This window comes from Diaphorina citri, unplaced genomic scaffold, assembly GCF_000475195.1.
Source record: "Diaphorina citri unplaced genomic scaffold, Diaci psyllid genome assembly version 1.1 scaffold425, whole genome shotgun sequence".
NCBI lineage: Eukaryota > Metazoa > Arthropoda > Insecta > Hemiptera > Psyllidae > Diaphorina > Diaphorina citri.
The window spans coordinates 176,837-193,570 of NW_007377860.1; the positions used below are offsets into that span (position 1 = coordinate 176,837).

Sequence of the window (16,734 nt, forward strand, 5' to 3'; positions counted from 1 at the left end):
AGAGAAAGGGAGTTGAGAGAGCGAGAGGAAAAACTAGATTTGGACTCCTACATACGAGGATAACAATACATTTTTCTCGTTTTCCTCCTCCTTCTTCACCTTCTTTCTCTTTTCCTCCTACTACAAAGTTTACCTAGCAGAATAATATGTTCTGCGCCGTCTTCGATTCCCAGAAGTCCATGAAGTTTTCATGTTATGAATGAGAGAAAGTGAGAGAGAAAAAAAGAGTGAAGAGGAGAGAGGGGAAATGAATTGAGAGCGAAAAAAAGACTAAGAAAAAAAAAAGAGAGAGATCGAAAGAGAAAGGTGGGAGAGAGAGGTGTGCCGGGGAAAATAACACATTTTCATGTTTAAATTTTTGAATTGATGAGAATAAAGCCGGGACTATTGGGAAAACTTGTCATTATTACAGAAAATGAATAAATTTCAACCAGCTTTGACGACTTAATGAGTTTTTCCTCTGAAAAAACTTCAATATTGAAAAAATGGAAAGCAAAAAGTTGGTCTTCAGAAAGACATGAAAAAAAGTTTCAAGAGTTATGGAAAATTTGATTAAAAAATTTGTGCATCGATTTTTTTTTTTTTTTAAAAGTCGTGTGATGTTCACACCAGATTTTTTTCGATGAAAATTATCTCCCTCCCATTCATTCACAAAAGTTGGACAGTAGAAAACTGGAAAATTGTTTTTATGGCAATTATTCGACTCCAAGGCATTGGATAATTAATTTAATCAGATATTCATCAGGTAACTATTCGTTTAGGCTAGGCAAATATTACGGGACTATTTGCACCCTGGGGATTAGAAGAGGCAGGCCAAATCAAACGCTGTCTTTCTGTTCTGCCTCTCGGGTCTTTATTTACATAATTCCGTCATCCAATTATTTTTTACGAGATTTTTCTATTCGTTCGGAAAATGTTTTGTTTGTTTTTCTTTCAATTTCAAACAATTTCATTAATTCGAGCGTTACTCGGCAAGTTCGTGGCAGTTTTTTTTCTTTTTTTTTTATAAAATTGAAATTGGTTTTGTCGCGGATATTGTTTTTCGCTCAAATTTAAATGGCTGCACCGCTATCGCGTACAACATCCAATTTAGTTTTGTCATAAAGTTTGGGGGAAATTTAACTCTAATCTACCTACACAAAAGGGGACACAAATTTCGATAGTAGGTATTTACATGTTTGGTGTGTTTACCATTTTTGTTTCCTCTTGGCCTAAAATATTTCTGCTTCCGCACAGCCCCCACCCAGAATACCGCACCCCCATATCACAGAATGACATTTTATAATTAATAGGTATGTAGAAAAGAAATTTCTTTAAAAACAGTAAAACAGTGCATTAAGATGATATTGGTTGTGACGTCAAAATATTGCAAAATGTGAAGTGCAAAAATTGTAACGTTGCGTTGATTACGCTCTGATTCAGAGCATGAAAGGTTAGCCCCCACCCAGAATACCGCACCCCCATATCACGGAATGACATTTTATAATAGGTATGTAGAAAAGAAAATTCTTTAAAAAACAGTAAAACAGTGCATTAAGATGATAGGTTTTGGTTGTGACGTCAAAATATTGCAAAATGTGAAGTGCAAAAATTGTAACGTTGCGTTGATTACGCTCTGATTCAGAGCATAAAAGGTATCTTTTCACTCATACCTATTGGAGGAATAAATATAGGCACAGAAAAATTCCACTTCGACCGGGATTCGAATGAAGTAATTCCGAGCTGGCAGTCAACTCTTTTTGGCTTTTCAAGCAACGAGATCGATCCTAGCGATAGCCCCGAATACCAAATGTCAAAATTTCCCTGGCCTTATTTTACCCTATCTTACCTTATTTATTGCCTTATCTTCTTTTATCAATAAGCCTTATCAGAACTTACCCTGGCCTTATTGCAAATTATTACCTTATCTTACTTTATCAATAAGCCTTATCAGAACTTACCCTGGCCTTATTGCAAATTATTACCTTATCTTACTTTATCAATAAGCCTTATCAGAACTTACCCTGGCCTTATTGCAAATTATTACCTTATCTTACTTTATCAATAAGCCTTATCAGAACTTACCCTGGCCTTATTGCAAATTATTACCTTATCTTACTTTATCAATAAGCCTTATCAGAACTTACCCTGGCCTTATTGCAAATTATTACCTTATCTTACTTTATCAATAAGCCTTATCAGAACTTACCCTGGCCTTATTGCAAATTATTACCTTATCTTACTTTATCAATAAGCCTTATCAGAACTTACCCTGGCCTTATTGCAAATTATTACCTTATCTTACTTTATCAATAAGCCTTATCAGAACTTACCCTGGCCTTATTGCAAATTATTACCTTATCTTACTTTATCAATAAGCCTTATCAGAACTTACCCTGGCCTTATTGCAAATTATTACCTGGTTCCCCCTGGGGGGGAGGGGGGGGGGGGTCGGAAGGGGGCGCGGGGATTTGACTTTGGCTGACGTCAGGGGGACGGTAGACCTTCAGATGAACTATGTGAGAAGTCATGCGAAGAACTTCCAGGGCTTCCTGAAATCCGCGAGAGGGAACAAAATGGGTTAATTCAGAAGCTAGAAATAGCAAAAGGCATCCACTCGTAAATTTTTTGAAGCCAAAACCAAATGTCAGCCCAAAACAATCACCCCAGGGCTGATTGAGAGGCTGATGAAAAACGCCAAAACCGTCTTAACAGGGGAAAAGGCGAAGAAAAGGTAGGTATACCTACTTTTGTTGTTGTAGTAGCAGGAGCGGCAGTGGACTACTGTTCCTCTCCACACTCCCTCTCAGCCTCCACTACTTTTTTGAGTGTGTGTTTTTCTTACATACTCGTATATATGAAAACTTACATAGTTTGTCAGCCCAGTGAGAGGAACATCATTGACAGTCAATATCACATCTCCCTGACTAAGGACGCCGCACTGTGCGGCTGGTGTGTGTGGAAATATCCGCTTGATGCGAATCAAATGATCTTCGGTATCACAGCCGCCCATCACGCTCAGACCCAAACCTCGACTGCCCTTCTCTATACACACCAGGAATGTGCTGCTATCTGTGGGAAAACAGAGGAGGTGGGTTCATATTAGAAGATGTCAAAATGAAAAGAAAAGAGAGCGTAATGTGTATCATGATTTTTTCTGTCTCCCAGCTTTCTGTGGGAGACAGAAGAAATCGAGGGTTCATACTAGAGGGTGTCAAAAGAAAAGAAAAGAGAGCTAACTGTGGAAATATAGAAGAAATCGTGGGTTTATATTAGAATAAGGTGTCAAAATGAAAAGAAAAGAGATCTCTCTGTGGGAAATGGAAGAAACCGTGGGTCGTGGGTCCATATTAGAAGGTGTCAAAATGAAAAGAAGAGAAGTATCTGTGGGAAACGAAGAAATCGTGGGTCCATATTAGAATAAGGTCAAAATAAAAAGAAAAGGGAGCTAACTGTGGGAAAACAGATGAAGTGGGTTCATATTAGATAAGGGTCAAAATGAGAGTGAGTAACTTTCGTGGCCGAGTGGGTATCCCTGCGCTTTGCGCTTACACACCCGAGTTCAATGGTGAATGGATGGATTTCTTGTATAACTTGGGTCGGAGATTTCGGATCATATTTATACATGAACTTTTTAAATTCCTTATCCTATAGGAAGGAATGTGATGTAATTTAGGCGAGGGAGGATGAGACCCTAATTGTCCTCAACCCTGAGGGTTTTGGCAAAGTTCACTTCCGGGACGTAAAATTTTCGGCTCTGTGCTTGGAATTCGGCGTTCTGTAAATTGTTTTAGCCTCAATACCTATATAACAACGGCAAACGGTTTACATAATTATTTTCAGTACTTGAGGTAACATTACCTACTTTCAAAATGGAGACACACAATAATTACAATACATGTGCCTAGTCGTAATAGTTTTATATTGTATTCTGCCTCCATTACAGAAATAGAAAAGAATATACCTCATTTATACTGCTATACCGCCAGAAATACACACATTACCATTGATAGTATTAGTAGCACTGGCATTACACACAATAACATTTGTGGTTTCAATATTAGCTTTCATTATGAGACCCCTCTCTATCCCGTCTTCTCTGTCATCCTCTCTCTCTCTCTCTCGCTCTCTCTCTTTCTCTTTCCCTCTCTCTCCCTCCCTCTCATCCCTTTTATTATTTCCCCCTCTATACATCCACAATGGTGAAACTATTCATTACTATCAAAACTCTCCCTACATTCCCTATGCCCTCCTTTCGTCTCTACCTCCCTTCTATTCTGTTTTAATGGAAAATTTGAATTCGCACATTCCTCAATACATTCTTTCAAATAAGGGAAAATCAAAACTAAAAACGCCCGGGGCGGATTTTATCCTGATGGGATAATGTTCGTTCTCGGAACGGCTGGCTTTCTCCTATCCTGTCTTCCTTCTCTCTTCGGGGAGGTGAAAATAGAATATGAAAGGGTTGGAGGGAGGGGGGGGGGTAGTCACTTGAAATATTGATCGGAAAAATACATGTGTGTAGTATAATGGTATAGGAACATGTTCGTGGAAAATTCGAACACAGACAGTCTTCATGAAAAAGGATGGAAGTTTCTTCTAGGAATGGGAGGGATACACACTCTATGTAAAGTACCTAGAATAGGCCATTCCATTTTCTTCTTCATCTTTTTCTTTTAGGAACTTTGACAGAGGGACTAATGTAGGTAACTGCGAAAGGTCTTATCGTCCCGAAAGCGAAGAGAGGGTGCACAGGATAGGAGAAAGCCAGCCGTTCCGAGAACGAACCTTACCTCTTTTACGATACGATCCGCCCCGGGCAGGTATCCAATCCTTGACCTAGTATAGTACCTACCTGCTTGCAACAGCCCAATCCTAAACAACAGCCCAATCCTAAACAACAGCCCAATCCTAAACAACAGTCCAATCCTAAACAACAGTCCAATCCTAAACAACAGTCCAATCCTAAACAACAGTCCAATGCCAATCCTAAACAACAGCCCAATCCTAAACAAACAGTCAGTTAGTAGTCCTGAACAAAAATGTACGCGGCGCCCAAGAGGGATAAAAAGACCGACTTAACATAACCTGCCTGGTGCTTAATTGTGTGTCCATGTTTGTGTCCATCTGTTTAATAAAATCTGTGTCCACGGTACTCATGTACCTACCTTATGTACATTTTGATTTCATGAGAAACCTCACCGTGTACCGTTATGTATAGGTAGTAGGTACCTACGTAGCACGTAGGTACTTGTACCTACTTATGTACTTAGGTAGATTATTTACTTAGGTACTTATTCTACTTTGTTGTCGTCTTCTTCCCTCTACTTCTTCTTCTTCTTTCGTTGTTGTAAGCGCTAGGCCGCGGGTTCGATTCCCGCCCGGGGCGGATTTTATCCTGATGGGATATTGTTCGTTCTCGGGACGGCTGGCTTTCCTCCTATCCTGTCTTCCTTCTCTCTTCGATTTCGGGACGATAAGACCATAGCAGTTACAGTTCCCTCTGTCAAACCTCTTAAAAGAAAAAGATGAAGAAGAAAATGGAATGGCCTATTCTAGGTACTTTACATAGAGTGTGTATCCCTCCCATTCCTAGAAGAAACTTCCATCCTTTTTCATGAAGACTGTCTGTGTTCGAATTTTCCACGAACATGTTCCTATACCATTATACTACACACATGTATTTTTCCGATCAATATTTCAAGTGACTACCCCCTCCCCCTCTTTCACATCCCATTTTCACCTCCTTCTTCTCCACCCCCCTTCTCCCTCCTATGAGGGTTCCAAAGCTGAGAAAAACCAGGGGGAAGAGGGGAGATAGGTTAGGAGAGGGGAGGAGAAAGATAAGGAGAGGGAGGGAGAGAGAGAGAAAGAGGGAGGGAGGGAACAATAAGGAGAGGGAGGGAGAGAGAGAGGGAGGGAGAGTCTTGGTGAGGGAAAAAATTTCCTTCGGAGAAAATTATCGATTACCTACTTTTTTTTTTTTTTAATGGACAAGGTTTTTGCCCTGTGTTCTAAGCGCTTTAAGGAGCTAGGAGGGTGTTGAGAAAGCGGTGTGTATGTCTATGGAGGTGCTCTCTCGAATACCTGGGGGTGAGGAAGCATTGAATGTCACTTTAAGAAGTTTCTAACAACGTTTCGCAATTCCTAGGGATATAATAAATGTGCCTACCTAGTAACTATGTATGCATGTAGTGTTATAATTGGACAAGTAATCAAGGAAAAGAAACACGAGAAGAAAAGATAAATTGAAAGGATTATCGAAAAAGAAAAAAGCAGAGCTTGTTACCTGCACAAGTGCCCTTAGGCATGGCTGACAACTGCAAATACATATGTCGGGAACAAGGTACCAAATCTTTGGTTTAGTCCAATTTGAAAGATTATTCTGTTTTGAAGACATACAAAATGCAAAATTCAGTTTTTATTCTTATAGGTACAACATGCGAAGAACAGCAAAACGTTCAAAATTCCAAGTGGTGGAGTGACAAAGATACTTGGGAAAATTGCAACAGTACCAACTACCGTACTTCTAGTTTTGTCTGTTCTTGGTAAACGAAAGCAGGATAGCAATCGCGATGTTTACTTCATTCAAGATGAAAAAATGCGGTTTGAGGATTGAGTGTTAGAAAATAGGGGTTTCCAACTGAGTTGTTTATGAGCGGTACCGAGATTCGGGTAAAAATATTGTCTACCAAAAATTGACACTCCGTGACACATGTAAATTATCCCTTTTGGCTTTCCTTGGATAGGCGGATTTGATCATATCTGAATAATGAGGGACAATATTTTAGGAAATGTAGCAAATTGAATGCCACATTTCATGATTTCGATTTCCCATTATCATTTTTTGGGCATATAAATATTTATTGCTTCCTAGACAAACGTAAAATAAAATTCTACTTATGTAATTCTATTGGGCAGGCCGGATAGTAAGAACTTGGCGGGCCGCCAGTTGGAAATCCCTGTGGCAGAGGCCGCAGAGGAAGCAGGAGACGAAAAATAGTTCCCTATAAAACAAGATTTTCTATATCCTTGTCACGTAAAATCCAGAGCTTTTTAGAAAATTTGAGTTCTTCTTTTCCCTCCCCGAAATGAAAACTGAAATTGAAGTGTCATTGTGTAGAAGAAACTCCTGATCAATTTTATATTATTACGTTTCAAGTGCTGCGAGTGAAGTTTTATATTTTCTCCTTCTCCCACTCTGAAATCTTTGAAACGAGAGCTGAAACCACAAGAGATTTTCCGAGTGGTGACAAAATACTCAGCAGAGGTTTCCAAAGATGCAATCTAACCTTGAACTTGTATAAAAATAAACAAGATTACGACCACAGACAAATTGAGAGTCTGCACAAATTCAGAGATATGAAAAACTATCAATGACGGATGGACAAAGAATGGAGGATCGGACAAACCTTATGTGACATCAAATTTAAAGTACCAGAAAATAGTGAGCAATGTAGATGAATATGAAATAAGGAACCATGAATTTCCTCTGAATAGAAGACGCCACAATTGAATGAATAAACGTCACTGATGATCACACAAACAATAAACCAGTCTGCAAAAAACGTATAGCATTGGAATACAATGTATGTCATGTTATGTTTGTAACATGTTGTGTCTGAATGGATCTGCAGTTGTAACCATATCTCAACAATACTGTACCAATGTCTGGCACAGGAAGACCGAGAGAAAAATGTGGGAAAGAAAACTAACCAATAACAAGACGAAGACAAGGAATAATGATGACAATGAAAATCACACGCGAGCTAAACACTGAGATTTCCACGCTGAAATCTTCTTCGTAGAATATCTCAGATACTTGATATTCGCTACCTAGGTTTATGGTCTACTTGAGATGGAAATCGAACACCTCAAAGCGAAGACCTTGTCACACCAGAAATGATACGGAGGTCACGCATGGAATGACGTAATTCTGGGAACCACACCAAGTCTGTTTGCATCAGGACTTGATATTTTGCTGGAAGTATTAGTGTCAGATACTTTGATGTAGATGCAGAATTTTAATATTTTCTATAGCACTTTTACCATATTAAGTTAATCTGAAGTAGAAGATATAGGTAATCTCATCTGTTGGGTAGATACCTATACTCTTTGTGATGGATGATGGTAAAATCTAATACAGACTTACATCTTCAAGATAAGAAGAAAATTCAAGATTATTCTATTATTCAATTTATTCAGCGAAATAGGCAAGACTGTAAATTGAAAATAGGTCGAAGGTCGATGATCAAATGAATGAGCAATTTTTATTTTATTATTTTTTTTTTTTAGTAAGTACTCTTGAAGTTCTAAAGCTACTCTTAAACCAACACAATAATATTTTTTATTAAATCTCTATGAACGCTACAGCTACAGGCCAAAATATTGCGCAAAATTAAGTGGATATAAACGGGGAATATTGGTAACCACATAGTCAAATGGATTTCAAAGAGGTGGAAAAAGCTTTTCAGATAAAAGATGAGTGGGAAGATAGGAACCGGTGAAGTTAGGAAACCAAAATGAAGAAGGGAAGAGAGCTGGATGAAGAGGAGCATGAGGAAGAGATAGCTAATAAATCAGATGAAAGATTAATAATACCACAAGAAAATATACAGGGAGAGGCGAAAGGCAAGGAAAATTTTAAACCGAAAGTCTAGTCTTCCTAAAGCCGAGATTTCACCAGACTAGATGAGCAGATATCCCTGTACAAAATATAGACAGAATATGGAAACATCGTAGACACGAGGGATATTAATTTTTGCGAAAAGGCAACGAAAAAGCTCCAGTGGTCTCGTAAAGCGTAAAGTAAAACTTCCCAAGTATACTTTTTATGATTCCAACAACGTACTTCACACATAATCTCATCGGGGTATCCTTGTACTTCTAGTTGAATATTTTACAGTATCAAACAGCGTTTCTATCCGTTACGCCATTCTCACACCTTGGCATCTATCCAGGTTCCCTACTGTACCCTATTTTCGCAAGAAGTGTTAGCAGTATTAGCGGACCCTTTAACCAATATGAAATTTGGAGGAAACCTTCATTACATCAGAGCGGAGGTGCTGTTTAGCTGTTATCATCTTCTATCAGATAAGAAGGGATTAAAGTTCAATTATCTGCTCATTCACAAAATTAAACTTTAAATTGATGGATCAGGCTACGACAAAATCTTTACTCTTATATCCTTGGCCTGTCAGCAATACAATAAATAAAGCAAAAATTGTGATAACTTACCAATCAACTAAACAATTCTATTGTCGAGTTGTAAAATTAGAATCCTCAAAGTACTCGTACGACAAATGAGAAATTGTCATCTTTTACTCCTGGAATAAGTATTCATCAAATTTCTCACCATCAAGGGTTCGAACTCACAAAATTCAATCCTAAAGAAGGTCATGAATAGTTAAATGAATCCTTTATAAAAATGACTGCATCAGGTTGATGGAAAAAGTGCAGCCCTTCCATTCCTTCCAATGGTCTTGTTATACATACGTAATATTAATAAACTTTCGCTGTCAAAAATCTCATTCAATAAAATCGCACCGTAACGTAATTTTAATTCCAATTTATCATTCGTCTAGGACCACCCGGTAGAAATATTTGTATTAAAAATACATTTCTATTGTTTCCCGTTTTGTTCATTTGAATAATTCAAAATATTGAAACCGGCTTTGGTTTTCCTTCGTCTTTTCTGTCTGTCACTCAGAAAACTTTTTGGACAGCTTTTTGCCTCCAAAAATTCAATTGAGAATTCTCGTTCCATCAGTGCAGGGTCGTTATGGGACGCCCTGGGGAGCTGTCAAAACAAGCTACGAGGTCACAGGCCAATTTAACCCTTGTTTACGTGGTGCCTCAATGGATATTAGCATTATTATTAGCTACTGCCATTGACATTAATAATATTCGTAGTAAAAATGAAAATATAGGAACCCAGTATTTTTTTAAGCTATAATTTCTGCTCTAATAGTCTTTAACTACGCAAGTACTTAGAGCTCAAGACAAATTTATCACACAAAAAGCAATAATCCAGAAAAGACCTTAATATCCTTTCCAGAAGTGCAGCTGTAAAGAAAATTCAATCCAATGGTCATCAGGACTAAAAGAGATAATAATTACTTATTTAGGAACGCTTAATCACTTTGCAATGTCAATGACTTCAGTTGGAAATGAGAGTCACAACATTCTTTTTTCTTCTCACAGCTTGAATCTCACAGAAATTGATGTAATGATCACGACAAAGTACCTACTTGTAATTTGCAATCCGTCATGACCTTGCAAAAACCAATTCTTATGTGAAAACAATGAGACAGATATGATCAAAGAATTCAAGTACTAAACATTAACAAGATATCGAGTATTAATTTGGAAGTAACCCGAAGCAAAATAAACAAGAAACGAAGTAGGATATATACCAACAATATGGATGTAACAACTATGCAAATAAATTCGGTATAGGTAAATATTAACGTTTCTAATAAAGTTTCTTCAGCTTGAATCTCACAGATATTGATGTAATGATCACGACAAAGTACCTACTTGTAATTTGCAATCCGTCATGACCTTGCAAAAACCAATTATTATGGGAAGACAATGAGACAAATATAATCAAAGAATTCAAGTACTAAACATTAGCTAGATATCGAGTATTAATTTGGAAGTAATGCGAAGTAACATAAACAAGAAACGAAGGAGGATATATACCAACAATATGGATGTAACAACTATGCAAATAAATTCGGTATAGGTAAATATCAACGTTTCTAAAAGAGTTTCTAACAACGTTTCGCAATTCCTAGGGATATAATAAATGTACCTACCTAGTAACTATGTATGTAGTGTTATAATTGGACAAGTAATCAAGGAAAAGAAACACGAGAAGAAAAGATAAATTGAAAGGATTATCGAAAAAGAAAAAAGCAGAGCTTGTTACCTGCACAAGTGCCCTTAGGCATGGCTGACAACTGCAAATACATATGTCGGGAACAAGGTACCAAATCTTTGGTTTAGTCCAATTTGAAAGATTATTCTGTTTTGAAGACATACAAAATGCAAAATTCAGTTTTTATTCTTATAGGTACAACATGCGAAGAACAGCAAAACGTTCAAAATTCCAAGTGGTGGAGTGACAAAGATACTTGGGAAAATTGCAACAGTACCAACTACCGTACTTCTAGTTTTGTCTGTTCTTGGTAAACGAAAGCAGGATAGCAATCGCGATGTTTACTTCATTCAAGATGAAAAAATGCGGTTTGAGGATTGAGTGTTAGAAAATAGGGGTTTCCAACTGAGTTGTTTATGAGCGGTACCGAGATTCGGGTAAAAATATTGTCTACCAAAAATTGACACTCCGTGACACATGTAAATTATCCCTTTTGGCTTTCCTTGGATAGGCGGATTTGATCATATCTGAATAATGAGGGACAATATTTTAGGAAATGTAGCAAATTGAATGCCACATTTCATGATTTCGATTTCCCATTATCATTTTTTGGGCATATAAATATTTATTGCTTCCTAGACAAACGTAAAATAAAATTCTACTTATGTAATTCTATTGGGCAGGCCGGATAGTAAGAACTTGGCGGGCCGCCAGTTGGAAATCCCTGTGGCAGAGGCCGCAGAGGAAGCAGGAGACGAAAAATAGTTCCCTATAAAACAAGATTTTCTATATCCTTGTCACGTAAAATCCAGAGCTTTTTAGAAAATTTGAGTTCTTCTTTTCCCTCCCCGAAATGAAAACTGAAATTGAAGTGTCATTGTGTAGAAGAAACTCCTGATCAATTTTATATTATTACGTTTCAAGTGCTGCGAGTGAAGTTTTATATTTTCTCCCACTCTGAAATCTTTGAAACGAGAGCTGAAACCACAAGAGATTTTCCGAGTTATGACAAAATACTCAGCAGAGGTTTCCAAAGATGCAATCTAACCTGGAACTTGTATAAAAATAAACAAGATTACGACCACAGACAAATTGAGAGTCTGCACAAATTCAGAGATGTGAAAAACTATCAATGACGGATGGACAAAGAATGGAGGATCGGACAAACCTTATGTGACATCAAATTTAAAGTACCAGAAAATAGTGAGCAATGTAGATGAATATGAAATAAGGAACCATGAATTTCCTCTGAATAGAAGACGCCACAATTGAATGAATAAACGTCACTGATGATCACACAAACAATAAACCAGTCTGCAAAAAACGTATAGCATTGGAATACAATGTATGTCATGTTATGTTTGTAACATGTTGTGTCTGAATGGATCTGCAGTTGTAACCATATCTCAACAATACTGTACCAATGTCTGGCACAGGAAGACCGAGAGAAAAATGTGGGAAAGAAAACTAACCAATAACAAGACGAAGACAAGGAATAATGATGACAATGAAAATCACACGCGAGCTAAACACTGAGATTTCCACGCTGAAATCTTCTTCGTAGAATATCTCAGATACTTGATATTCGCTACCTAGGTTTATGGTCTACTTGAGATGGAAATCGAACACCTCAAAGCGAAGACCTTGTCACACCAGAAATGATACGGAGGTCACGCATGGAATGACGTAATTCTGGGAACCACACCAAGTCTGTTTGCATCAGGACTTGATATTTTGCTGGAAGTATTAGTGTCAGATACTTTGATGTAGATGCAGAATTTTAATATTTTCTATAGCACTTTTACCATATTAAGTTAATCTGAAGTAGAAGATATAGGTAATCTCATCTGTTGGGTAGATACCTATACTCTTTGTGATGGATGATGGTAAAATCTAATACAGACTTACATCTTCAAGATAAGAAGAAAATTCAAGATTATTCTATTATTCAATTTATTCAGCGAAATAGGCAAGACTGTAAATTGAAAATAGGTCGAAGGTCGATGATCAAATGAATGAGCAATTTTTATTTTATTATTTTTTTTTTTTAGTAAGTACTCTTGAAGTTCTAAAGCTACTCTTAAACCAACACAATAATATTTTTTATTAAATCTCTATGAACGCTACAGCTACAGGCCAAAATATTGCGCAAAATTAAGTGGATATAAACGGGGAATATTGGTAACCACATAGTCAAATGGATTTCAAAGAGGTGGAAAAAGCTTTTCAGATAAAAGATGAGTGGGAAGATAGGAACCGGTGAAGTTAGGAAACCAAAATGAAGAAGGGAAGAGAGCTGGATGAAGAGGAGCATGAGGAAGAGATAGCTAATAAATCAGATGAAAGATTAATAATACCACAAGAAAATATACAGGGAGAGGCGAAAGGCAAGGAAAATTTTAAACCGAAAGTCTAGTCTTCCTAAAGCCGAGATTTCACCAGACTAGATGAGCAGATATCCCTGTACAAAATATAGACAGAATATGGAAACATCGTAGACACGAGGGATATTAATTTTTGCGAAAAGGCAACGAAAAAGCTCCAGTGGTCTCGTAAAGCGGAGAGTAAAACTTCCCAAGTATACTTTTTATGATTCCAACAACGTACTTCACACATAATCTCATCGGGTTATCCTTGTTCTTCTAGTTGAATATTTTACAGTATCAAACAGCGTTTCTATCCGTTACGCCATTCTCACACCTTGGCACCTATCCAGGTTCCCTACTGTACCCTATTTTCGTAAGAAGTGTTAGCAGTATTAGCCGACCCTTTAACCAATATGAAATTTGGAGGAAACCTTCATTACATCAGAGCAGAGGTACTGTTATCATCTTCTATCAGATAAGAAGGGATTAAAGTTCAATTATCTGCTCATTCACAAAATTAAACTTTAAATTAATGGATCAGGCTACGACAAAATCTTTACTCTTATATCCTTGGCCTGTCAGCAATACAATAAATAAAGCAAAAATTGTGATAACTTACCGCTAAAAATCATTTGATAACCGGACTTACTTTGATTGATAAACGGATGCACTTGGCAGATTTGCTGATCCGATGCTTTGGAACTTTCCTCACCGCCACAGTCTTGTAGATTCTTCTGATTCAAAATGTCCGGTGGATATTCTTCTTCAGGCGATCTTTCCGATCCATAGCCCTGGTCATTGGTAACGTAGTCTTCGGTTCTCGATTTGATCAAGATGGGTTTCAAGTTTAGCTCCAAGTCTTTCTTGAGATCGTAAAATTCGAGCTCATTATTGTTATTATTGTTGTTGTTGATTCCGTATGGGAATTTACAGGATTCGAGCTCATCTAGATTTTCCTTCTCCAAATAGTTTGGTAACGAGGCGCAGAGCTTATATCTGAAATCAGTCGAACGTGAAATGATTTTTAGTTGTGAGAAAAATACACCGGTTATTTGGAAACACATCGATAGAGAACAACAGGAATTCTCGGAATTGAGAAAGGAGAAATTCAAGATGAAATTGAGATGGAGAAGTTGTAGGTGAGGAAAATGTGTTAGTCTGTGTGTTATGGTGGGTGGCTTTTCCTTGAAATATCTACTTGAATTAGGAGTTGAGAGTAAATTACAGATCATACGCTTATGTGCCATTCATCAAATTCTAAGTAGGTACCTATCTCTAGTTGGTGTTAGTTGAAACAAATGATAAAGGGACGGATTAAGTTTCCTTAGCTTTAATCATCCTCCCACTTCTAATGTACCTGTTATTATATGATAAACCCTTCTCTTGATCTACATTGGACACAAGTGTTTCGCCCACCAAAGTCGCACAGGAAACACTTCTCGGAAATTTAGACGATTTTCTAATTGGACTTCTTGGAACGAATTTTCGTCGCGGATTTATATCAACTTCTTCAAATTTCACACACTCGTATACACTTTGAAAGAGAAATATTGATTTTTATGTGGGTTTTTCTTTGATCTTTGTATTAAAACATTTGGACCTTGAAAATAAAACCAATTTTCTACTTCCCTACTCATTATTTGTTCATATACCCTGAAATTACAGCCCTGTGCAAGAAGACTTGTTCTGTTATTTCTCTAGGAGGAACTTGACAATGACGTGACATCGGTCTTTATCAATCCGTCGAGAATTTTCACCATTTTCTACCCCAAAACTAGAATCAAAGTGGCTGGCAAATTTTTTCTCACCTGTTTGGAGAGGTCAAATCGTCCCCCTGTTTGGTACAGGGCACCAGCAGCTTCCCCACGTTGGATACTAGTTTCCCGTTGCACAAGTTGCCACTAGATTGGGTTCGTCGTCCACTCAGTCCTTTGCCAGAGTGTCTGCTTATGTTCGATCCCATCTCTCCAAGCTCATCTTTCAGTTCTTCTTCCTCTTCGAGAGCATTGTCTTTCAACTCATCTGTAAACAGAGAAGATGGGTGAAAAGTTAGATGTGGGATGCTTTTAAGGTGTGTTTAAACATTGTCACAGTCGACTAGCCGTCGATCGACGAAGTAAAGCTATGTTATTGAGGCAGTGTGGATGGTTCAGTCGACATTGATTGACGGCCGATCGACTTTGTGTTGACACACCTTTAGACATAAACACTTTCAACAGAGTTGTTTCAAATTAAAATGGACAAATGGAACAAGATAGGGTCAACTCAAATATTTGTCCTAATTTATGGCCTACATTAAGTTTCATTTAATTTCAAAGTTTTTTTTATTTATTTATTATTATTTTCATAAATTTCCTGGAATTACTTAGACATACTCGTAGATGATACAAGGTGTTGATATTTTAAGAAAGTGGAAAAAATTCCAAATTTGAGTTCAATGACCTTTTAAAAGATCATGCTAATATACCTCCGGATACGGACCATACATAAGAATTTGTAACAGAATGTGGACTTGGTAAGTTATAATATGTGAGTGCAATTTTATTGTTCGAAGAATGTACGAGTTTCATCAAAATGACCAAGAAAACCATCAGGAAGCTGAGACATGCATCGCCAAGCGTAGCTTCCAGTACTCCGTTATAGCGTTCAACTACCATTCTTCTGCGATGAAGCTCTTTATCAAACGGATCCATCTCATATACTCGTATCCCTCAGATCTTTATTAGCAATGGAAACGAAGTACTTGGAGGAGTTGAAAAAAAAAATAATAATAATAAATGAGAACAAACAATGTTTTATAATCCGTGGTGTTAATGGCAAACGCAGCCGTGTGTGGAATTCTGTATGAAACTTACGAGAGTTACTTAATTCTGTATGGTTGGGTTTAACTAATTCTTCCGTTTCAATAATTTCACTTCGGTAAAAATGGAATAAAAAGTTCGTTGTTTCTCCCTCGCTCCTCTCATCAGCAAAATCAAAGTCTATTTGCTTTCAGTTCCTCGCAGTACCGTTCTCTCGATAGTCTCTCTTCTCATGACATTGCCCGCTAACAGTTATTAAAGAAAATGGCAATAACACACATGTGGATTATGACCATGTACGAGAGATAATAAGTTTGCTGCATTGTAAATTGAAAGATTATCGTTGACAGTGAGAACTCTAATCCTTATCTTATCTTGTATCTCCAGTTGCCTTATTCCTCAATAATCCTTACGACTTTGAGAGTGACACACAAGGAATATATTCCGAAGGTTTGGTCTAGTGCAATAGGTATTGACAAGTGACTCATACTGTAATATATTCCATTGTCCTTTTAAACTATAAACCACCTAGAGATAATTTAGTAAAAATCGGATAGTCACCCATCCAGATATTAACCAAAGTCATTGTTACTTAACAATTGTTTCGTGAGAAAAAGGTGGTATACAAAATATCTCAAGAATGGTTTGTCGCAGAGCGATGAAATTTGGTATGCTATACCGGTATGGTCCAAGGACGCGACTGTAA

General features: G+C 37.4%; 1 protein-coding gene across 1 annotated transcript in view; it reads right to left on the reverse strand.

Annotated features, from left to right (window-relative positions):
• The window catches only part of LOC103508710 (multiple PDZ domain protein-like), a 42,452-nt gene that overhangs the window by 7,015 nt on the left and 18,703 nt on the right, over positions 1 to 16,734 (reverse strand). Inside the window, exons 2-6 of the mRNA XM_026823227.1 lie at positions 15,036 to 15,249; positions 14,585 to 14,761; positions 13,877 to 14,223; positions 2,849 to 3,051; positions 2,399 to 2,531 (exon numbers count right to left, since the gene is read on the reverse strand). Coding sequence (XP_026679028.1) covers positions 2,399 to 2,531; positions 2,849 to 3,051; positions 13,877 to 14,223; positions 14,585 to 14,761; positions 15,036 to 15,249 — 1,074 coding nt within the window. The remainder of the gene's footprint in view (positions 1 to 2,398; positions 2,532 to 2,848; positions 3,052 to 13,876; positions 14,224 to 14,584; positions 14,762 to 15,035; positions 15,250 to 16,734) is intronic.